Source organism: Ipomoea triloba, chromosome 12, assembly GCF_003576645.1.
Source record: "Ipomoea triloba cultivar NCNSP0323 chromosome 12, ASM357664v1".
Lineage (NCBI taxonomy): Eukaryota > Viridiplantae > Streptophyta > Magnoliopsida > Solanales > Convolvulaceae > Ipomoea > Ipomoea triloba.
In genome coordinates, this window is record NC_044927.1 from 22,518,470 (window position 1) to 22,545,003 (window position 26,534).

General features: G+C 32.1%; 1 protein-coding gene across 5 annotated transcripts; it reads left to right on the forward strand.

Moving 5' to 3' along the window:
• The first annotated feature begins 16,955 nt into the window (after window positions 1-16,955).
• LOC115998627 (pentatricopeptide repeat-containing protein At1g73400, mitochondrial-like) lies at window positions 16,956-23,508 on the forward strand. Of its 5 annotated transcripts, none has more exons than XM_031238247.1 (7): window positions 16,956-17,201; window positions 17,456-17,483; window positions 18,898-20,813; window positions 20,960-21,025; window positions 21,666-21,725; window positions 22,721-22,911; window positions 23,045-23,508. In XM_031238247.1, exons 3-4 carry the CDS (start codon window positions 19,090-19,092, stop codon window positions 20,964-20,966), a joined length of 1,731 nt encoding a protein of 576 aa, XP_031094107.1. In that variant the 5' UTR covers window positions 16,956-17,201; window positions 17,456-17,483; window positions 18,898-19,089; the 3' UTR covers window positions 20,967-21,025; window positions 21,666-21,725; window positions 22,721-22,911; window positions 23,045-23,508. The 5 variants fall into 5 exon arrangements, with proteins under 5 accessions (XP_031094107.1, XP_031094108.1, XP_031094105.1 ...); XM_031238248.1 differs by having other exon boundaries at window positions 19,099-20,829; XM_031238245.1 differs by having other exon boundaries at window positions 19,099-21,025.
• Window positions 23,509-26,534: the final 3,026 nt, after the last annotated feature.

Genomic DNA, 26,534 nt, shown 5'->3' on the forward strand with positions numbered 1-26,534 from the left:
ATAATATATAACTTATTCTTTCTCAATTTTTTGGTCATCCGTTCAATACAACTGATACTACTAAATACGAAAACCAAGTAAAATTGAAAAATACGATCTCTTATTGCCTCAAGGATCCAAACCCGGTTACAAGTCTAGTAAGGGCTCCAAGGGCTCGACAGGTCGGCAGTGGGCTTCCCTACTGTCCGAGCTCTCTCTAAGTCTTAGTCTAGAAACAGCCAAAAGATCCTCTCTCTCCTCATAAATGCGCTATTTATAAGGGAGAAAAGCGCGATTACCGGACCTCCGACATGGCATGGCGGGAACGTGGCGCGCATGCGCCCGCGGAAGGAGTACGTGGCAGTGGTGGGCCCATCGGGGTACTGTTCAGCCCGTGACAGACGACCTCACAGCGGCCTCCCGACCAACCGACCGGGTCCTGGAGCGCTATTTATGACGACCTCACAGCGGCCTCCCGACCGGGTCCTGGAGCGCTATTTATAAGGGAGAAAAGCGCGATTACTGGACCTCCGACATGGCATGGCGGGAACGTGGCGCGCATGCGCCCGCGGAAGGAGTACGTGGCAGTCATTGGCACGCCGCGTGGTGGGCCCATCGNGCGGAAGGAGTACGTGGCAGTCATTGGCACGCCGCGTGGTGGGCCCATCGGGGTACTGTTCAGCCCGTGACAGACGACCTCACAGCGGCCTCCCGACCNGTGGTGGGCCCATCGGGGTACTGTTCAGCCCGTGACAGACGACCTCACAGCGGCCTCCCGACCGGGTCCTGGAGTATATTCACTATCAACAACTACACTTTTAGACGAATAAAACGGCCTCTGTTCCGCGCAACTGCAGTATCAACCATGACCCATGGTGCATTGTGGGCCATGGTCCACGGAAATTTAGCTAACTCAGTCTGATTTGATCCTTAGACCTTTTGTAATAAATTTCACTAGTAACCAACTAAACTAGTTCAACCTTCAATGACTTCTCTATATAATAATACATTATATTATTTATGTATACTAAAGCGTATATACACACACATATAATGGGGGTGATGGTGGCAACTGCCCCCATTGCCCGCCTTGAATCTACACCTAATTACAACACTATATTACTTAAGAACAAAAGCTACACTTGAATTCTTGAATTGCCTTATCTATAACTCAATGATTAAAAATGAAATCTTCAATAATAGGAATAGTAATAGTTATAATAATAATAACTAGTATTTTGTACGCGCGATGCGCGAAAACTCATGCCCAATATTAAAACATTAATAAATACAAATAATTAAAATTTATAATTTGAATTATATATACACAAATAATATATGTATTTTATACACACATATATATATGATTTACCATTAATAGAAATTTAATTAAAATATAATCAACCATTAAATTAATTATATAATGATTTTAATAAAATGATAATTAAAGATTAAAGAATAGGAAAAAGATATGATAGATATAGGTGTATGGTAATAATGATGGAGTTAAAATTAACGGTGTTATAACGGTGTAAGGGTAGTTTTGTATAACAAGAATGTAGTAGAACATTTTTGTCTAATAACATTGAAGTGTACAACATTTAAAGCAAAATGTATACATTTATTAACATATAAAAGGAGGGACATAAATCAAGGATATAATCTTGATTGAGACTTATTGTGTTTTTTAGATAATAACTGAAAATATAAATACCAAAAACATCACAATCAACTTCCTATCCTATGATAATGAAACAACCCCCCTCCCCCGCCCCCCACAATTTAATTACTATTTATGCTGATACACTGAATGTTACATTGGCAGATTATTCTTCTCCCTTTTTTCTAGTACTATTGAGTCTATTACAGTGTATGTAGCATCTGTCCATACATACTTTTCTCATCTTAATGAAGTACAAAGAGTCAATACTCTCATTGGGGTTCAAACTTGTGACCTCCCATTTGCAAAGCTACAGAGATGTTATTGAACTACGAGCTACTTGGCTTCTTCTTCTATAATAGGGAATTAAGAATTTTCATTTTTTCCAAGATAGTGAAATTGCTTTCTCTTTGGCATGAAAGATAAGGAGGTAGGAGTAAAGCCTAAAGCCCTAAGATTATCCTATATGAATTGAAGTGTCGCAATCTTCTTGAGTACAATAATGATGACTGCTTTAATATAGTTTAGATTCAATCAATATGTCTTGTATTCTTAATTACATTTTGGTTGGTAAAACATAATGAAATCATCACGGCTCATGAAATTAATGCACCAAGCTAAGCTTAATTAAGAAAGGTTTGATTCTTGTTCTATGCTGATTTTACCGTACTTTACTTTTTACTCCATTTTACTCAGCTCCTTGCTTACCTCACCGGAACCAAGAAGATCTTACCAGTAGACCTTCACTAGGAGAATGGAAATATAAGATATTAAAACCTACCCAAATCTATTCGAGAAGAATCCATCAACAAAGAAGCTAGATTAACTCTTCTCAATAAAAGACCGAATAACCAACATTATTGATCAACAATTAATAACATTTTTACCAATCCTTTTCAAAAAAAAAAAACATTTTTACCAATTTAAATAATATTTTACACCACAACACAAAACTATTATTTAAATTTTTAATAGTCATATGAAGCTTTAAGTACTCATTACTATAGAAATTTATAATATGTTGAGTTAATATATAATCTCAGATACGTTATTCTAAAAAAACAATTGTAAAAAGAACGATAACTACTTGTAGTGAAACATATTGGTAGACTAGATAGAGCTATTAACAAGCAAGCAGAGAGGTCGTCTACGTATAGTAAGTATACGAGGTTCCAATTCTATTTAAACTGAATAATAAGTTCTGCACCAAAATAAAAAATAAAAAAATGGGGACAAGCTGGATGAGCTAGTTGCATGTCCGCTGCAACCTAACAAGATTAAAGGGATCAAATTAAAGTTATATATATTATATTAATCAAATGAGAACTTGTAAATTTGTGAGAAGGTGTAAATTAATAATCTCATTCGTTGAATAAAGATGACCAGGGTTGAAAATTAAGAAAAAATTATAATAATTCTGCATTTACGATGGTGTATTTGAAAACACTTAATAGTGCCTTTGATGGTAACTAATAGCGTATGATTTATAACAGTGTACTCATGTGTATCAAGTGTTTTCAAATGTGTCATCGCAATTCGCAATTATAGAATTTTCATTGCAATTTTTTTCATTTGTTTCTTAATAATTACCCATTCTTAATCATCTTAAATGGACAGATGAAATTAACTCTCACGTTCACACAAACTTTAACGGGAGCCATGCTCTATATATATATATATTATTGCATACAAAATGGAGTCACATATATAGCTTTGCTTTTTCAATTCCTTCTTGAATTCCCATATGTAGACATGTAGTAGTACTTAATATTTGAAAAGTTTAATTTATTCAGCTAACTTATTATTTAATAGATGGCTTTTATTATTCGAATTTAGAACATTATTGTCAATTTATAAATCGTTATACTATCATAAATTAAACTAATTCTCTAAAACTATATTACTTCTGTAAACAAATTTGTCAATTCATCAAGAATTGACATTCACGATCAAATCAATAAAAGAATATAAAATAAAAATAGAGTGTTTATCTTATCTCAGCAATTTTCATTAAAAACTTCTCTAAACCTTTAAAACATGTCATCTCGAATTTCGGGGACGGAAGGGTGCCCCTATTATATTTATAATGCTATGAAACTTTGCACTAAGACATGGTTTCCTAATTTCCTATCAATTAAATTATAAAAAAAAATATTTTCAAGAAATATATTTGAGGCTAATAACTTTACAAGAAAAATTAATTAACATATTTTATGTTATCCTGATAACATAATATTTAAATTGCATTAAAATTTTATTAACATGTTTGGTTCATTTAAACTTTTTGAGAAATTTCTTTAGAATCTCTAATATATACTTATTATACACAAACATTAAAAAAACATAACAAATAATTCAGAGTTACTAAATTGATTGTAAATTGATAAACCATATGTCATTACATTCCAGTATGCAAGAAGAATATTCACATACTGTACACTAATCCAATATATACTCCCTCCGTCCCATTTTATGTGCAGTGTCTAGTTCAGTTAACCAAGTTTGACTGAAGTCATTTTTAATTCAATTTTTCATAATATTAAGTTTAGTATTAGTATATACAAAATTTATATATTTAAAAACTACACTAAAAGTACTATTAGACACAAAAAAATCAAATTTAAAAATAAGTAAAAAATACTAAAGAAAATAAACAAAGAATAAAGAGTTAGTTTGACCAATGAATAGTAAGTAAGACAGATAAAATGAGACAGAGAGAATACAAATTAAATGAATATATTCAGTACTTATATATATATATATATATATATATATATATATATATATATATATATATATAAAGGATGTATGCGAAGCTTCCCCAGGTGAAAAATGGGGTGAGATCTAAGACGTTGATCTAATCTAGATCAACGACACAAATTGAAAGAGAATTTAAAGAAAAAAAACACGCTTCCGGACAACATGAATAAAAATGATCAAGTGTCTCGAACTTACACGCCTTAAGTTTCGAACTTATATATGCACCTTAAGCTTTAAACATACACACCTTAAGAGTTAAATTAATGCACCATAAACTAGAAAGTGACACACCTTAAACTTTAATAATGCACGCCTTAAACTATAAACTTACGCACTTTAAGTTATAAACTCACACACCTTAAGCTTTAATTTAAGCACCTTAAGTTTTAAACTTAGACACCTAAATCTATAAACTTACAGAGCTGAAAAATAATGCACCTTAAGCTTTAAACATATGCACCTTAAACTAGAATTAAAGTGACGCACCTTAAGCAATAAACTTACGCACCTTAAACTTTAAACTTAGACACCTAACACTATAAACTTGCGCACTTTAAGCTTTAAACTTACGCACCTTAAGCTGTGACCTTACGCAAAATGACCATAATGTCATGGTGTATTTTTAATTGTTCTTCATGCTGGGCTGTTGATTTTGACAAGACCAAAGGCTATGATTAATCCGCACATTTTATCGGGAGAAGCTTCGCACCTAATCCCTTATATATATATAAAGGAATGTAAACACGAACTGTATACATAAATTAAACAACAAGAAGATATACATGGATATAAATTTCTTTGATAAACAATGTCTAATGGTGGGAGAGACAAATTGAATAAAGTTGGCAAATTCCCAGTCACTCTGGAAAAAGACTCTCACCCCTAGGTGGGATTTACTTTCCATGATATCATGGGATGTGATTCCCAATTATTTCTAACTTTCTTGCCTCAAGAATTACACTAAATATGGGAATAATTTTTCCACATTTTAAATTCCTTAAGACGTTTGAACTTTCCCCTCTACCTAGCACAATCTAAGAGCATCCTAAATAGTTTGATTTTTTTTTTTTTTAAATTTTTGAGGTGCTAATTAAGAGAGAAATGAGGGAGAGAGAAGGAAAAAGGAAAAAAAAAAAAAGAAGATTAAAAAGCACGTGAATATATATATAGAACTGCCGCCCAGGTAAGAAATGAGAACGCTTCACAGCCGTCCGCGTGTCCAAATCAACGAATCATATTCAATTTTAAAAAAATGACGCAGTGGCATTTTTATAAATAACTGGAACTTTGGTGCACCTAGTTTCACTTACAAGTGCACCTATTTCCGCACCTATTTTCACTTACAAGTGCAAGTAATTTACCTTATTAATATTCATGCACCTATTTTCGCAAATACTTTCACTTACAAATGCAAGTAATTTACCTGGTTAATATTTATGCACCTGGGTGCAACCTAAGTGCACCTAGTTATAACATAGGTTGCACCTAGTTATAACATTAGGTGCACTTAGTATTGATGCTCACTGTACAATTCACTTGCACCTGTAATACATTTTACTTGCATTTGCAATACTTTTTACTTGCACTTGTGCAAGTAATTTACTTTGTTAACATTCATGCACCTGGTTGCAATCTATGTGCACCTAGTTATAGCATTAGGTGCACCTAGTTATAACATTAGTGCACTTAGTATTGATGCTCATTGTACAAGTTACTTGCACTTGTAATACATTTTACTTGCACGTGTGCACTTATTTTCACATGCAGGTGCAAGTAATTTACCTTGTTAACATTTATGCACTTGGGTGCACCTATGTGCACCTAATTATAACATGACGTGCACCTAGTTATAACGTTAGGTGCAACTACATTCCGGACATGTGGCGCGCTGTGATTCGTCTGCATTTCTCTCCTGAGCGGCCAGTACGCATTTGAACGCGATCCTATATATATATATATATATGCACCAGCTGCACGCCTAGCTATGCCCCTCTACTTTCTCTTTTCTCTCTCCTAACAGGCCTTACAAAAAGCTACTCTTGCATGAAGAATCCAACTTTTCTATCTCTTCACTCTCCCTCCCACATAAGCCATGTTTTCCTTAAATATTGTAAAATAAAATAAAATAAAATAAAAATTTTAAAAAAATAACTTTGTGGTTGCTCTTAATCAAAGGACTCCTTACCTCTTTGTCTACTTACAATCAACATTTCTTGTCAAATTTAAAGCCTAGTTATTAGGGCTAGACTCTAAAGTAGTACTTGCCAACATAATTTGGAGTATTGGACCATGGGATAACTTTGGGACCCCACTATGATTACCAAAATTAAGTACTCCGTGCCATATTTAAGACCTCCACTAAAATGTTGTACCATGTACCACTTCAATAATTGAATTCATTTTTTTTTTTTAAATCTCCATGGTCTATCACCAATTTGCAGTAACAGTTGGTACTTTGATGAGAAGATTTAAATATATTTTGTCACGAAGGCTAGGTTGGGTACCTGCATTGCACGAAACTTCATGTTAAATGACTGAACATTATTACTCTGTGTTAATTATATTCTAAAAGTAAGTATATATCCAAATTTCGAGTTTGGTTCCGTTTGGAATCCTATTAATAGTTACACCAAATATTTTAATCATTGTATAGTTTTACAAATCTTTTAAAATTTTAAGTTAAATCATAATTACCATTGACACAAAATATTTGTACTCATTTTTTGTAAACATATCATAAAGATGAGATCAGAGGATAAAACATGAATTTAAATTTACTACTCGAAAATGAATAGTGAATACCATAAATCCTCAAAGCTCACGATGATCTTGTAAATTTATATTGATAATTTTCTCTAACATTAAAAGTGAACTTCCCAACACTATAAGTTCACTTTCCAACATTTTTTGGTTTCGTTTAGTATTTCACTTTCTAGTTTGGTTTATAAGTTCACTTTTTACTGCTTATTAGGTCGATCTAATATTTATAATTTAGGTTTATGGTTTAGTTTTTTTTAAGACTTTAGAGCTTATCTAGAAATGTACTCTATACTATTAACAAGCACACCAGGGCTCTGTTTGGCAGAGCTTATTTAGGAGCTTATAGCTTATTTTAAGCTACTAATAAGCTATAATCTCTGTTTGGTAATATTCCTAAAATAAGCTAGTAGCTTAAAATAAGAGCTTATTTTTGAACGCTATCTAAGGTAGCGTTTCAAAATAAGCTAGTAGCTTCCTAACTTTTTTTCCATCTTTAACCTTATTATTTTAAAGAAATAACATCGTTTACCCTTTCCAATTAAAACCTTTTTGACTTTCTCTCTTCAATATGTTTGGTTGTAATTTCAATTTGACATTTGTGTTTGAACGTTCATTTTTGTATGAACTAATCTTACGAATTATAAACATTTTGTTTTACTTTATATGTTTTCAAATATATGTTCTTACTTTATATTTTATTAAAATATATATATATATATATATATATATATATATATATATATATATTGATTTCACTATTTTATATTCTAATATATAAACAAACCTATTTAAATTTAAAACTATTTAAATTGTATGAAAATGTCCTTTTTAGTCTTTTTACATTTATCAGCTTATCAAAAAGTTAATTTTACCAAACACTTTTAAGCATAACAGCTAGCTTAACAGCTCTTTAGATTTCAGCTTCGAGTGTATATAGCTTTTCAGTTTTCAATTACTTTTCAGCTTTCAGCTACCTTTTCAGCTAGGTTTGCCAAGCATAGCCTATATATAGTATTTACACTTTAAAGTTATAAAAAAAAAAAAAAAACTATAACATCATTGTATTTTTTTTCATATTGCATAAGATCTGTTAGATATGCTCAAGTATACCTTTGTGTGTATATATATCAGAAAATTGCATTTTTTATCCTTCAGTTATACTCGTCTTGTGGTACAAATTTAGTCGCTGAATTATATGTGTGACCATCTTTTAATCCCTAAATTATGCATGAAGTGACGATTTTAATCCTTAGAAACTATTTCTATCACCAATTTGTCACTTAATAAAGTGAAAATTTTACTCTATACTTAACTTTGGGGCTAAAGATTGTCACGTATGTAATTTAGGGACTGAATTTGTACTACGAGTATAACTAAATGATAGAAATGTAATTTTTCATGTATATATTGGAGTGAAAATGTCAAATTAAATTACAGTTTTCTTTTTGAAAAGAGAGCTTACTACATAAAGTAATTCATTAAAGTTAAGTAGTAGTGTAGTACACACGCTTGCATGTACAACACATTTAAGCTGGTTTTCTTTTGTTTGGTGACATATGAATATATGATGTCATGATTTACGGCATGCAGCAATTATGACGACGCAAGTACGAAATTAATTGTTGTTGACAAGACGCAATGTATCGACTCCTTCAATTTTCATCCTTTCATCACTTCCATGGAAATATTATTAACCATAAATTAAACATAGAAGTATTGTGACGGCTACACACAGTAAATTTTTGTCGTTGATTCTGTGTATGAAAGATTTAATCTCTATACTTTTGAAGACTCCAAACTCTAACTTGAGTGTCTTCACTTCAAGATGTGTTAGTAGGAGTTGAACCATATTGTCACTAGAGTACTGAGTTAACAGGCGTTTGGTTAGAATGAAGGAATTTGAGTGAAAATGAATTGTGGAATTTAAATTATATTGTTTGGTAAAGAAAAAGAATTATTGAGAATGAAAAGAAAATAAGAAGTATAAAGACTAAAATGCTTTTTGTGTAATAATAATAATAATAACTAAAGACATATTTGTCATTTCATCCCTTTATTCCTTTCCATGAAGCAATTAATTGTAATTTATGGGCTATACCCATGAATTGCAATTCAGCCAAATGGGGGAAATTGTAATTCGGTGAAATTGCAACCAAACAGGTAAGGTCATGTGGTCTACCACTTGAGATTACATGTTAATCATCTTCATTAAAATGAAAAATTATACAACTAATAATGAAATTACATGTTAATTATCTTCATTAAAATATGAATGATATAAATTTTAATAAAAGGTTAATTGTAATAAGCAAATGATAGTTAATAAAATATTTTTAAAATTTTTAGTTGAGATACAAAGATATAATTGCAACAAATAAATAATATTATTTCTGTACAACAGGCTTGACCAAGAAAGAATCAAACTCGTACAATGAACTTAATCAAGAGAATGTTGGTAAAAATTAAATTCGTTGTTGATTTTAGGTCACGAGACAACCGTTCGGCGAGCCAACACTACTGTAAAACTAGAGAAATAATAAAGTAAAACCACAAGAACAATTGAACAGAGTAATTGCACTTGCATTAAAATCAGAACACCTTACAATGTGATCCCAGGGGTATTTACACACGATTAATGAGCTTTGAGAAGGAAATAATGAAGAAATTAACAAATCCAACTCTAGGAAAGCTTTAAACTGTCCAAGCCGCCATAAATACTGCCTAATATGAATTAGGAAAGAATCCTACCAAATTCGCCAAAATTCCCACAAATCTTCCACTCACCGCCTCTGAGTGCCATGATGAGCACAAATGATGAGTGTAAAAGGTGTAATGTTGTTCCGCTGAGGATTGGGGCTATGGCACGTAATTGTGTGAATTACCAGGCACTAGAGTATGTGAATTAATAGAATCTAAGCAACAAAGACTGAATGATGTTAAAGAAAGCAATTGATTAAGGTGTAAACTGTATGATAAAGGTATGGGCCAGATTAGGGGGATTGTAACCTTGATGTTCTAACAAACTCAGGATTAGGGAAAGAATAATTAACCAAGGGATATATGGGCAATGCACAAAAGAATTCTACTCAGCTACTTTCGTAATCAATAAGAGAATTAGGCTAAAATTGCCCCACTGTCGTGATGCATCAATCGTAACCTTAAGCACCTAAGCATTGTAAGCCCCCCAAATTACCTCTACTTTCATAGCAGGAAAATTAGGTTGAAATTGGTAAGGCTCGAGGTCTCCATCCAACTGTCGTTGTAATGAATCCCTCTCCCAGACTAGCAATTAATTCTGGCCACAAACCAATAACTAGTGCAAAGAAATCCCCAAATCAACATAAACCCTAGGTAAAAGATTCAATCCCTTTATGCAATTAATTACCAATTGAACATCAAGATTAACAATGGATCCCTAATCCAAACCCATAAACGAACTACTCCCGCATGATGGGAGTAAACAAAACAAAGCAATAATTAATAACCATAAACATTGCAAGAAATATAAAGGGAAGAGAAACTTAACTGATAAAGAACAAATCCAACTTCAATCCAAGATTCCAAGCTTGAAAGTAAACATTGCAAGCTTGAAAGTAAATAATCTAATTGTAAAACTAATCTAAACTATGCTAGGAAAATATAAAGAGAATAAACTAAAACTAGCTAGGGTTCAGAACTATGTAAGGGAACCTCCTGCAATTGTAGAGAATAGATAGAATATATAGGAGATATATGGGCCTTGGCCCATTAGGCAACTTCTAATTCTTTTTCCATTTGTATTCTTGTTTCCTTTCTTCCTTGTAATTCCCTGTTCTTCCAGAACTTGTCCAAAATGCTTCAAAATTCCTCCTTTGTTGTTCCTTGTAGATAATTCAACACTTGGACAATATAACACACAAACAATTCCCAATTTCACTAGGATAAGGGAAATACAATTAAAATAAGGGGTGAATTATTGTATAAAATAGAAGATATCATGCCACACCCAGTCGGACACCACGAACAGACTGCCTACATCAAGTGAGTTGCTCGAACATTTGTATCCGTCCTTTCTATTGGAAAAGAAAGTCGGTCGGCGAGCTCTAAATACCAGGGGCTCTCCAGGTTGGGTACCCTACTTGGAGGTATTATCACCTGTAATCACTAAAGTACTAGAATCTTATTTCATCAACTTAACTAGTACTTCCAAAATTATACAATCACATTTTAATAATAATAAAAAAAAAGAAAGAATTCGTAAAAATTAAATTCAAAGTCATTTAAGTACAAAAATTAAGCCAAAGACCGGCCTTATGGTCTAATAGCACCTGTTGTATTTTTATGTGAAAGGAAATGAGTTCGAACCTCAGTGAAAACGATTGAAAAAGTAGTTATGAACAGATACTACACTATAATAAAGTAAATCAAACTCAAAAAGAAAGTACACAAATTAAATTTCATCTAGTTTTTTCGAAATTGATACAAGTATACGACCACGTTTTGTGTATGAGAGTCTAAGAACGTGGGACGAAGTTTCCGATGGGGACCCAATCATGCTTACAATTATTCCAATCTTGACCTTCCCCACCTAATCATCTACTACCTTCCCATCAATTATACACTCACCTACTTTAATTTCCTCATAAGTATAATGCAGAGTAATATTATTAATATTAAGGGGTGTTTGGGTGAAACATAGGATTCGGAATTGTAATTGGAATTAAATAATTAACAACTATAATGAGTTTAAGTATAATAAAGGTGTGTTTAGTTCGCACATTATGGGAATTGAAATTGAAATGGGTATAAAATACTTGGTAATGTAATGGATTTTGGTGAAAGTATTTTCCATGTTTGGTAGTATGGTAGAATGGAAATGATTATTAATAGTTGGGAAAGGGAATGAAACTCTTATTTTATTAGGACATGGGTTTTGCAATTAATGTAATAATCAAAATCTATAATAGTGTTCTAAAAACCTATCAGCCAAACAATAACAATGACTTTGATACCCATTCCTGATAGCTAAATCTGTCAACCAAACACATCATAAATTTGTTGCCAATGATTTTGTGGTCAAGTGGTATGTATTGATTTTCATAAATAGGAGGTAATGAGATCAAATCTTAATGGAGGTGATATCGACTCTTTGTGCTTCAACCGACGATATTGACTCTTTTTTCAAATTTTCTCAGTAAAATTCGATCATATTGTTTATATGATTTGTGCTAAGAATCACTCCTTCGTCCCGAGAATTCGATCATATTGTTTATATGGTTCCTGCTAAGAATCACTCATTCGTCTACCGTAATAATTGAAATGAAAAGTTGAAATATAATACTATGTTTTAACTGAAATTGTATAATAATAATAATAATAATAATAATAATAATAATAATAATAATAATAATAATAATAATAATAAAAGGTCTCAATTGCATATCATGGATATCAAATTCAATAATATGGTACAAAAGTCTCCCACCAAATTCTATATAATACTATTCATTAATTAAATAACCACATGTTTGTTTCATTATATAGGTTGAGAATTTAATAGCATCGATAAGAATAAATCTATTTTATTATTTGTTTTGGATTTTTATTTTCCAATAATAGAAATGAGTTAATTCCTCTACAAAGGAATAGTCACCTTAATTTTTAATTTTTTATTTAGTATTGTCACTATGTTACAATGTATTATCTGTTCATAGCTGCTTTTACAACCAAATGAAGCACAAAGAGTCAATATTGCCTCAGGCTCGAAATCACCCCTCCCATGTGGGGAGCAACCAGGTGCCACTAGATCACAAGATCTTTGATATTTTTTAGTTTTTTTTTAACCTTTTACGCACAAATAATTTTATTATGTCTACACCGTCGTGCACTAGCATACATAAACAGGCTCAAGTAATAATAAGGCTTCTCGTTAAAAAAAACAAAGAATAACCTCATCCGTCCATCTGAAATGATTAGACATGCAATAATGGCTAAAAATAAGGAAATAAACTTGGTCCCAATCTTATAAATATTATTACAAATTTTAAATGTGTATTAGGTAAAGTTTGAGAGTGAATCTAATGATAATTAACTGTGCACTCAGTATATGTAATAGTGTACTCAAGTTTGTTGTACGGTAACATATCAATGCAACAAATATGAGCCCTTAGATCTTGAATACACTGTTAGTTACTCGTATTATTACATGCATTCTTCTCAAGTCTAGTGCACATCTAACAATTTGTAATAATTAAAAAAAAAAGTCATTATTGATCATACCAGATGGGCGTATGAGATCATTTCACATTTTGTACAAGAAGCATTGTACCCAGTGGCAGATCCAGCATGGGGCAGCTGCCCCCACTCACCCCACCCCCACCCCATATATAATCCTTGTATGTATATATGTATATATAGTACAAATTTTAGATATAAGTATATGAAAACAGATAAATGTACACAATTGATCAATTGAATGAGTTGGTATAGGCTTTGTTTCGCTATGAAATGTCACGCTTTTTATTTAACAGCATCTTGAAGGGTTTTTGGCTTTTTAATATTTCAACAGATTCTTTAATGCTTTATATATATATATATATATATATATATATATATATTAAATGCATCTTGAAGGTTTTTTTGCTTTTGATTTCAACAGATTTTTTAATGCTTTATATATATATATTTTAAAAATTAATAATGATATATGTAATTTATAATGTGTTTTCTATTTGAATTATTTTATCAAATTAATCTTGTTTCATATTTTGTTATGAATATTTTTATAAAGTTATAATGTGTTTTATTTTTTGCATATATCCAACAATATTTATGACTATTTCTTTTGTTTTAATGTTTCGTCAGTGTTGCAAAAATCCCATCTAGGGTGCAATTTTTAATATTTTAGTATTAACTATTAAAATATTAAATAATTTATAATTATTAGTCTTTAGAAAATTAAAAAATTTAAATAATTTCTTTAAAAATAAAAAATAAAATAAAAAATACATAAGCACTGATTAATTGCCGCATAAGCGTATGAGGAGCGCCTAACAATTTTTTCAACCATGTGTTTCGCCCCCACAGGAAAGAATTTATGGATCCGCTACTGATTGTACACATATAATCCTTATACACACGGACACAGATTATTATTATTATTATTATTATTATTATTATTATTATTATTATTATTATTATTATTATTATTATTATGTTAATCCAAAAATTATTTTATGTTAATCCAAAAGACCCCATTGAGCAAACAGTTGTTATATGGTGGACCACGGTCCACAATGCATTGTGACCATGATCACAAAACGACGTCGTTTCAATAAGTAATAAAAATGACAGCCGTAAGTCGTAACGGAGCTCCGTAACTGATACTACAGTTCATCTCAAAAGATACTGTCTCACATTTGTTTTTATATTATTGAATGAAACTGTGGTTATATCGAAATGTAACTGAAGTTGTGCTGAAATGTAACTGTAGTATATATGAACTGATACTGAATAACAGTTTCACATTTGTGTTTTTTATATTATCGAATGAAACTGTAGTTATATCGAAATGTAACTGTAGTTGTGTTGAAATGTAACTGCAGTGTATATAAATTGATACTGAATAACAGTTTCACATTTTTGGGTGTATATTGTTCAATGAAACTATAGTTATATCGAAATGATATTGTAGTTGTGTTAAAAGGAAACTGTAGTGTATTATAAAAGAAACGGTAGTTGTATTGAAAGGAAACTAAATAACAGGTTCACATATTTGAGTGTATAATATAAAATAAAACTGCAGTTATATCGAACGAAACTGCAGTTGTGTTGAAATGTAACTGCAGTTGTGTTAAAATGTAACTGCAGTGTATCTGAATTGAAAGTGAATGGCGTGGACCGTTTCATCCTTAATCCACGTCGTTTTGATGCGCGGTTCACACTAAAATTTGCGTTGAGTAAATGGTTAGTATTATTTTGTTATTGGGCTACCGACCATGGACCGGAAACATGCTGTGTCATGGAATGCTTTGAAAGCCAATATACCAACTTCTGTGTGCAAATAAAATTATATATCTATAAGGAGAATCAAACATCCCATTATAAGAAAATTAGGCCATGCCACATGTTTATTGTGCCAATATCTTGGGTGGACCGAAAACATGTTGTGTCATGGAATGCTTTGAAAGCCCAGCCCATATCCGAAAGGCCGAATCCGAAAATCCACAACTCCTAAAATCGAAATATCTACAAGCCGCGGATACAAATCGCCGCGCGGTCTTATTGGCAAATTATACCGTGAATCACGGTACACACAGCAATGTGCATCACGTACGTAAATGACTCATATTGAGCATTGTAAATTAAGGATCATTGTTTTTATTTTGCTCCGGCCTATAAAATGATAGGACCTGCTATGGGTCTCATTCAGCACTTCTAAATATACATTATAAACAATAAGCATTCACAAACACACAAGAAATTCCATGCAAATCAGATTCTCAAGAAAACACACAACATGCATGCAATCAAGAAAACACACTAAGATGCATAAACACATGGAATCAAGTATAGATATTGATATGTAATTGTCATTCTAAGAGATATACGCATGCAAGAAGTTAACATGCAGATCACAAACTTAATTATTCATTCTAAGATTAGAGATACCTTAACTCTCAATTGAATTGTTTCCACCACCACCAGTACTGTTCCTTGTCGGATGATCTTCAATATGAAGATGAAGACGAAGACTAGGACTTTTTTTCAGGGTTGATCCTGAACAAGGACGGGCTTAGTGACCGCCTAGGGCCAATGCATGAAATGCCAATATATATATAGTGGTATATTTATAATATAAAATAAAAAACTTAAAAAGTGAAAGAAGAACTGTTTGAAATTTGTGTTACAACTAAACTTATCAATTATTAATAAAAAAAAGTTTAAACAAATTCAGGTGCTATTGTTCTCTTCTTATAAAAAATGTTTTAAATTTATTTTATATAATGCTATTTCAAAATATTTATCTCGAAGTGAAAAAAGTATATATAAAAAACAAGTCAAACAATTAATAGAATCACAACTAACTATTCTGATATGTTATGATATGCTGTAATTCTAGCTCTGATATGCTCTGATCTGAATATGAAAGGAAAACAAGGGTTCAAAAACTATTACTTGAAATAGGACATTTAAAAAAAAAAAATCTACCCGAACCTATAAAATATTTAAACTGGCCCTGTTCGTATATATACTTGAGTGTGTATGTATATATGTTTCATAATACTTATAATAAAAAATTTAATTAAATATATATAATAATAAATTCATAACAAAATATACAAAGACGACACCATAACAACACTATAAATATAAAATTACAAATTATAAAGTCCAAACATCAATAATTATTTAATTATTTATATATATATTCAAAATTTTGGTATACCCTTCAATTAATTAGTTTAACCAACCGTTTCAAAACGAATTTATTGTTAACCAAAAATTTACAAATCATTTAACGAATAATTGAACCGAAATTTTTCACTTAAAAAATGATTAACCAAAATTCTTCAATTTAATCAGTTAACCAATTTTCACATCTCTATAAACAATAAATAATAAATTCAAATAAAATCAAACGATTCTAACATAATACAAAAAATTAAAGTCAGTATTTATTTAAATTTAAACTATTAAAAATGGTTTAAAAATTAAAAGATCATTTAAACACATATTATTTCTAAACAATTATTAATCTATAAACTAAATGTATAGTAATAATTTTTATCCTATTTAAAAAAAAATAATATTTTATACACACACCCAAATACAACCTAACCCTACCCATCTTCTGCCGCCCTCACCCATCGCGTCCTTCTCGTCTCCGATTCTCCTCCTCGGCGTCTCCGACTCGCTGCCTCGGCGCACTCATCGTCTCCTTCTATCTCGCAGCCTCTTCAGTTCCGGTTCTCCGCCCTAGGCACCTTCGGCTCTCTGCCCTCTGCGCTTTCGATTTCGAAGCTCCTCTCTCATCACACCTGCAAGGCAATCCATTGAACAGGTAGTGTGTTTGAACTGTTTTATTGTTAAGTACGTGTTTCTATACTCCAAAATGCTTGTACGACTTAGATTTAGGATTAGGATTTCACATTTCAATTTCTGTTCCATAGGTCTTATCTCCCTTCATCTATCGATTCTTCTTCCAATTTAGCAAATTCCTTTTCCAATATCAGAAAATAAGTTTAAATTCATATGCTTTGTACATATCAACAATCACAATAAAACGTTAATAGTAACCATACATTTGTTTTTCAGGGTTTTCAAGATAAACATGATAAAAAAGGTATAGAAGGATTAAATAAGTGGTAGCTACCATTTTTGAAGTAGTAGTAGTAGTAGGTATGCTCAGAACTGCTTCTTCCTCTTGCAACCTATGGTAACTTATCGCCTCTTGTACTGCATTATCACTTTTTGTGATGCTTGCTTGCAACTGAATGTTTGTACTGTATCTGAATATTTATACTTCATCTTCATAAATATTAAAAATGGAGAAAGTGAATGCTCTAAAATTTGAATAGAAGCTTAATGACTATGTTTCTTGGTTTTTTCTTCTCTCGGTGTAAATATTCACCCATCACCACAAAATTATCTATTTATAGGTTGTTTATTAAGAAATTTTTAGTTTAAAAATATGTAATAATTATTTTTAACATGCTAGCTTGTGTTGTACTTTTTCAAAAAAAAAAAAAGAAAAGCTTGTGTTGTACTCAACATTGGTTGTCGGGATTCAGGAAGGAAGTTTCGTGTACACAAAGACAAAGAGGTGTCTAGGAAATTGGAATGGAATTTAGTAAAAATAAAATTTTTAAAAATTTTGTTAAAGAGATTTCGTGTAGAACAAATACTTTGACTTTTGGAATATAGCCAAAACGCTGCGTTTTATATGGGCGGGAATTATTCAGCTGTTTCATTTTGCTTTAATATATATAGAGATAGAGAAGAGATATGGGGCGAGTAAAATATCGGTTAACTGCCAAAATTCGAATATTGAAGTTAAAAAATCCTATTATTCAGTATTTCAGTTATTGGGCGGACCGACTGATAACCGACATATATATAGCCCCAAAGCAATAGTGTTGATGCTAGTCTGCCAATAATAGCCCATAACAATTATATTTAGCCCAATCTAAAGATCCAATAGCCCAACAAAACTAAATAGACAATAGCCGTACCCAACTCCGTCGGCTTCTCCACACTCCGTCTCTCACCGCTTGACGCTCTCCGCCGTTGGCAACACTCCGGTTACTCCCTCACGCCCTCTGCCTTCGTTCTTCACATCCTCATGCGCCAAACCGGTCAAACCTCACTACTGCACTACCTAGTCCATGACTCAGCGGCTACCGTAAAATTTTACATATTTGGTTAGTTTAATTATTTGTCTTTTAACAATGAATTCTCTGACTCTCTAGATTAATTAGTTTAATTATTCGTCTTTAGTTAATTTTTTTGATTTACTATTATTTCTGCTTCAGTTTACTACTGCAGTACTAGTACTGGCTGTAGTTTAAATTATTTGTCTTTAGTTTATTTCTTAAAACTATCGTCATTGTGAGTTTAAATTCATGACAGATCTACATTGTTTCTAATCATGGGTACTTGACAATGTTTCAATTCAAAACATTTACGATTTGTGAAATTATTTGTTATTTTTTCGGTTTTTTGGTAACCGACATAACCGACAATCGGTTTTTCTGTAGGTTGTAGCATTTACATCGACCGGTTTCAGTTGGTTATGATGCTCAAAATTTTCAATTGGTTTTTCGGTCGGTTATGTAACCGACTGTTTGCTCACCCCTACATATTAGGACAATTAGTTTGCTTAACTTTGCCATGTAGTTCTGCGATATCAAGCAAATTTTCAAGTTGTACTTAGCTTTCCATTTTTGGCAATGTTCCAGCTCAAAGTTGTTTCATATGGTTGCAAGAGCAAGAGCGTTGTTAAGGTGATGTGCTTGAATCAACAGATGCTTCATCCCCTTAAATTTTCATGCTCAGTTCTTCGTGGGTATACAAACATATTTGCGAGGAATTTTCTCGCAGTGAATAAAATTAGCACGACTGACACAATTTGGGCTCCAAAAATAGGTTCAAATTTTGATGTGCAATTGTTAAATTTATTTGGTGGGATTTTTTCTCGTAATTACACTTCAGGAACTGTTGGATTGGAGAATGTATCTGATTATTGTAGCACTGCTGATAAGGTATACCAGACTATCATGGATTACTCTAATCCTGTGCATAAGATGGAGATAGCTCTCGATAAACTAGGCGTGGAACTGACTACTCCTCTGGTGGTAGAGGTCCTGAATAAGCTTCGATATGAGGAGAAATTAGCATTTAGGTTCTTCACGTGGGTGGGGAAGCAGGAAAATTATGGTCATGAGCCTCAGGTGTACAATGAGATGATTGATATATTGTCTAGTACAAAGTACAAGGTAAAGCAGTTCCGAATTGTTTGTGATCTTCTGGACTACATGAAGAGGAACAGTAAGAGTTCTGTTCCTGTCGAAGCGATGCTAACTATTCTGAGGCAGTATACTGAAAAGCATTTGACTCATCTTCACAAATTTGCAAGGAAGAAGAAAATAAGGGTGAAGACGCCACCCGAGATCTATGCCTTCAATTTACTGTTAGATGCTCTATGTAAGTGCACTCTTGTTGAGGATGCTGAAGCCATGTTTAGGAGATTAAAGAACAAGTTAAACCCAAATGCAGATACTTATAACATTCTGTTTTTTGGATGGTGTAGAGTTAGAAACCCAACTAGAGGTATGGGTGTACTTGAAGACATGATCAAAATGGGGCATACACCTGATAACTTCACATACAATACTGCAATAGATAGTTTTTGCAAAGCGGGCATGGTTACAGAGGCTTCTGAACTACTGGAATTTATGAGAACTCAAGGTTCAACCATGTCTAGCCCCACTGCAAAAACCTATTCCATTATGATTGTGGCTCTTGTTCAGAATGATAGAATGGAGGGATGCTTTAAGGTTCTTGGGGATATGATAAGTAGCGGATGCCTTCCTGATGTTTCAACATATAAAGATCTCATTGAAGGTATGTATTTGGTTGGAAAGATCGAGGCAGCTTATAAACTTCTGGAAGAGATGGGAAGCAAAGGTTATCCTCCTGATGTTGTTACTTTCAACTGCTTTCTTAAGGTCCTGTGTCACAATAATGACAGAGATGAAGCACTTAGGCTTTATCATAAAATGATTGAAGTGGGTTGTGTTCCTAGTGTACAAACTTTCAATATGCTAATTGCAATGTTTTTTAAGATTAATGATGTCGATGGTGCATTTGAGACATGGCGGGAGATGGATAATCAAGGCTGTGCACGGGATACAGAGACGTACTGTGTGATGATTGAAGGGCTCTTTGTTAGCGATAATACTCAAGATGCGTGTTTTCTGTTGGAAGAAGTGATATCCCGGGGAATGAAGCTTCCTTATCAGAAATTTGACTCTTTTCTATTGCAGCTTTCTGAAGTTGGTAATCTCAAAGCTATACATAAACTGTCAGAGCATATGAGGACCTTCTACAACCCAGCTATGGCAAGACGATTTGCGCTGAACCAGAAGCGCAAGAGCATGAGTTTAAGAGGGAAGTAAGACCATGAATCAGTTAGCATCCACTTCTTCCCCTTTCTTGTTTTTTGTATTAATGTTCTTGCATTTTTCTATTCTGTATGGGTGAGTTTTGGTGCTTCCTTTTGATGGGCTTTTGTGTGTGTATTTGCTTTTAATAATGTAGGTGCTAAAAGGAGCTCAAGGTCAATGATACACATCATATAAACTGGCAAAGAACAAAGTTTGGAGGGTACTCTTATTTTATTTTATTTTTATTTTCATTTAGCTTGTTCAATTATAATTAGAATTTAGTGTAAAGTGATCTTTTGGTTGGTTTGATTGATTAAACTGTTAATGAAAAGGGATTATATTGCAGAAATTACATTACTAAGTAGTAAGTCAATATCTTCTAAAACAGTATGAACTGTTGATTTTGGTACCACTTTCACTCTGCAGTTTGTAAGTGATTACATTTGCCTAGTTGATTTGGATAAAAGATAATGGTTTTGAAGTTTAAGCTAGCAACCAGGTGGCAAATGCTGATATCCCATGCCTGTGTCCTCTTGTCATAGTGTGGAACCTAGAGGCTTTTAATCTATATTTATAGGTTTCAATGATATTAAAGTCAATGGAAACTAAGATGATATGATGGTAGTGACAATTCGCTCTCAGAAGTAGAGTCTAGGAGCTCTTTAAATTAGGTCTATTGTGGTCTTTAGATAAGATTGAAATTTGTGAAAATACTTTCATAATCCCTTTTACTGAGTTGGTGTATAAAAGATATACATTGAATTCGCGATTTTTGTTTTATAGTGTTCTTTCACGAACCTCTTTCTGTTTAGTTATATAACAAGTAATTGTTTAAGATGAATTGCTTTTCTTTGTGACAGACGACGGTGAATTGATATTATCAGCTTGTAACTTCCGGACCATGTCATTTACAGTAGAAGGTTAGTGGTTTTGCACACTTGTTTTGATGTTTATGTAACTGCTATTTAAAGAGGGAATATGTGGCTTTATTGCTTATTTGCCCCTATGTCTTGCACTCTGGGTCAATGTTACTCCTACCTGTTCTTTTATGCTGTCACATACTCTTAATGCTATGCAAAACATAGTCAATTAGCTCAAATTTTGACAGTGCCATATAAAACTGTTTGCATTTGCTATATCATTCAAGCCTACAGCTTTACTTGTCATGTAACACACACAATCTCTATTGGCCCTGTAAGCATGTCCATACCATCCTCCAAAAAGTGGGAAAAAGAATAAGACTTAAGGGAGAATTGCTTTTTTCATCTCGCAGTAATCCACCACTAGATGTGCCAAATAAGTTTGATTTTATGTTATGTCTCTGGGCAAATGCACATGTCAACGGGCGATGAATGCTGCTGGGAGGAGCTCGTGGCTTGCCTATGCTTGTAGTTGAGCAATGGAGTTTTGAGTGTAGAAGGAAAGGAGCAAAATCTGCAAAATCTGCAAAATATGAAAAACTAACCAAACTCTCAAAGGAAATAAAATAAAATAAAATAAAATTGTCAATAAAAGATAATTGAAATGAATCAATACCCATGGTTTGTTGACTTGTGTGATCTTGGTCCCTAAATTTGGTGCCGCTGGTAGCTTTTGTGATATTTGGGAGAAGGATAAAATTGGTTTTAAGAAGGGGATTTTGAATTCGGGGTTCTTCCCCTGTTTTGGAAGTAATGGGAATAAAGTAAGATAAGCCTGTAAACTGTCATGGAGCATGGAGAACTGAGGAAGAAACTTCGGGTAAAAAATTGCACAAATTTGGCACATCTAAGAACCAATTTTTGTGAAGGACTACATTGACTAATTGTGAATAATTGAGGAACGGAACAAAAAAAAATCTCTCAAATAGGAAAATGAAAGAAACCAACTATCACTGTAATTGTTATGTTATTAATTAATGTATTCCTTATGTTAGTTCTGCGCAAGGAAGTTGCCAAGTGCCAGAGGGGAAGACATTGCTCAAGTATAAAATAGCCTTGGAAAAGTCATCTGGGTTGGAAGAATTGCTTCATGGTGTTTGTTTAGTTCTGTTCCCTAAACCAAGTGATTAAGATGCTCGGAGAGATTTGATCTACATAATTAATGAAATTGTCAAGGAAATTTATGGTAAATATAGTACTGAATTTTTCTTTATATATTCACTTTCTAAGATTTTCTATGTATATAGAATAGATTTGACCATTTGACATGAGTTTTTATACAAAGAATAAAATTTGTACTGCTCAATTCTTTGTTACAGGTTGCTCTCGTGATATTCCTGATCTATTTGCAGCAAATAATGACCTAGATCTATCTGTTAATGAAGATTAAGACTCTCAAGAAGCTTGCAAAGAAGCTTTATTTACTTCAGTGTAAATTTCAAAAACTGACATTTATGGGTATGGCATCTTACTTAATTCACATGACATTTATGGAGCCGAGTGGATTCATGGTAGCTGACAAACAACTACAAAGCTTTCCAGGCTAGCTTTGTTAATTAGTTGTTTATCTGCTACCATGAATCCACTCAAAGTGTTACTTCATTCATGCTTAACAACACTTGGAGCTAGCTAGATAGTACTACTGACATTTATGGGTATGCATGCCATCTTACTTCACATGATTGTATGTATAGTATTACATTGCATGCTTAAAAGGTATATATGGACCACTGTACGTACCAAGAATCCAATTTAATTGCAGGCAGGCCATAAATTAAAGAGATGGAAGGAAAAGGAATCTTGATGAACTAGCTAGATAGCTTGCATTAATTTTTTGATAATGAATAATTTTTTTGAATAAAAGCATGTGTAGACATCGAATTCTAAATTAAAGAAACACATGTAATTTTTATTATTATTATTTTTTTTTGCTGTAGCTACTCCGTACTAATTTATTAAAAGTTATTGTCTTAAAATATTAATAAGGTGCAACGCCATTAATATACACAAATGAAGACAAATAGTGGATTGGTAGGTAGGGTGGTTGTCTATTACGGAGTATTAAAAATTGCTGTCTTCAAATGTTCTTTCATCAGCCCATCACATGCATGCCAATTCACATTTCACTAAACTCTTCCTTTTTCTTTTTTGAGTAAGATGCTCTGCGAGTCTGAATGAACATAGACATCTTCTTTACGAAAGAATTCTAATTAAAGTTCAACACAAAAACAATTTACACCAATACACCTTAATCACATATTGAGAATAACTTTATCAAGTTCTGATAACACCCCACATATTGTTGTTAGTTGTTGGGTACATTGAATTGAAAATTCAAGGTGCGTTTGGTATTTGAATCAAAATGGGAACCAATACTTAATAATTGGAATGAGTTTTGATAAAAGTATGTTGCATGTTTTGTATGACCCTATTATCAGAATAAAGATTTTAAAAATTCAAAAACAAAAAATCAAGACAACTGATCTTAAGAGTGGCGATATGGTGAGTAGGCAATGCAATGAGGAAGTCGATGAAGTGATGAGAGATGAGTGAGGAAGTGACGGGATGAGGAAGCGACGAAATGAGGAGTGATAAGATTGAATTAATGGAATGTTACATGATTTCAATTAGGTAATGAGTTTTGTAATTATATGGGTAATCAAATCATATACCTGTGTTTTAAAAAATTGTCACCATGTGTATGACTTTCATTCCCATTCCTTGTGTCTAACCCCATTAACTAAACACACTCTTTTATCCTACAAAAAGTCAGGGGTACAAATTCAAGAGAACTTAGGGTGTGTTTGGTTCATGGGTTTAGCTATCGGCCGGGAATGGGAATCAAAGTCATTGTTATTGTTTGGTTGACAAGTTTCTAGCTAGAACACTACTATGAGATTTGATTATCCTCTTAACTAGAAAACTCATTCCCTAATAAAATAAGGGTTTCATTCCATTATTCACCCTCCTAATTGGTAATTTGATTTTTAAGTTTTGATAAGTGCTTTTAGATTTTTGTTTTTATTTTTATTTGTGTTCATATTGATGCTTTGGATGTCTTTATGTTAGAATAAATTGTCTTGATTTTTTGTTCTTGTATTTTTAAAACTTGTATTCTCATTATAGGATCATACATAACCAAACAGCAATATTGGTAATCATTCCAATCCACCCTACTACCAAACATGCAAAATACTTTCATCAAAACCTACTATCATTACCATGTATTTGATTCCCATTCCGATTCCGATTTCTATGTGCGAACCAAACACACCCTTAGTTGTATTCAACTTCCATATTTTTTTGTTATAGAAAATGACTAAATACACCTTTACACTTGATACAAATAAAATAAAAAGAAAAATAAAAAACCTTACAAATTCTAAATATTTGTAATTAAACACATTAATTTTTTATTTTTGTGTATTTACTTATTTTCAAATATGATTTAGGTAGATAATTTATGTTCTATAGGCATAAAATTTCATAACACAGTATATAAGTTCATAACATAAGACGCATAATATGTTTTGTACGTGTTATACAACTACTAATCTATTCTAGATACATAAATTCATAACACAAGACACAAAAACTCACAATGCAAGACACATACATGTTATACATTTACTTATTTTACACAGGTACTAGTTTGTTTTAGGTACATAATTGATACTCTTATACAAAATTTCATAACATAAGACACATACACGTACACATGTTATATATTCACTTATTTTCAAATTTGATTTAGGTGGAAAATTTATGTTTTATACGCACATAATTTCACAACACATGGCATAAATTCATAAATAAGACACAATATGTTGTGTTACATAACTACTAATTTATTTCAAGTACAAAATTTATACTCTTAAAGTACAAAATTACGTAATATAAGACACAGAAACTAACAACGCAAATCACATACACATGCTTTACAGTTAAATAAAAACCTATAACGTAAATTAAACAACAAACAATGATAGTCAAAATTAAAATTCAAAACTACATTATTTAGGACTAGGGCCTATAGTGTATTGGGACTTGATCAATCGTATAACAATCGGTAAGGGGACCAATGCTTTTAATTTGTTTCTAGCTTCCCAAAAGAAACAAATGCATTCAGACCAATGCTTTTGTTTCTTCAGGTAAGGGGGACCATTGCTTTTGTTTTTTTCCAAAAGAAACAAATGCATTCCCAGTGCTTTTATTACGTTGTTTGTGGGTTTAGGAAGCAAAGGTGCCCGCATGTGAAAAACCAATAATGTTAAGATTCTCCACTTTCCTTTTCTTTTCCTTTCCTCCACTTTGTTTCTTTTCACCAAACCAAAATAAAATGTTTTGCTGCCACAATACAATCTGCAGTGCCGGAAATTGTTACTGCTATCAAGGTTTAATTCCAAGGTGTAAGTCCATGTTAATTTTAATTATATATTGCAATAGTATAGTAATGTACAACATTTTAAAATTTAACTAATATTATTATATTGAAAATGAATATAATATAGTGATTTAATATAATTGTATGTTAATTTAATACATTAAAATAAAAATCTTAGTTCAATGTACCTTAAAAATAGACCATGATTCATGGTATAATAAATATTTTAGGTAATCATTATTACTATAAATTAAATTAACATATATAACATTTTTGTTATTATTTAATTAGGTAAAAACTTATTGTAATTTCAAATTTCAAAACAGAAGTATTTTCTTAGGATGAGCGGGAAAATAACACTTATATATATATATATATATATATATATATATATATATATATATATATATATATATATATATATA

Coding starts and splice junctions, on each gene's coding strand:
- LOC115998627 (XM_031238247.1), top strand. CDS start 19,090: ATGTTCCAGCTCAAAGTTGTTTCATATGGTTGCAAGAGCAAGAGCGTT.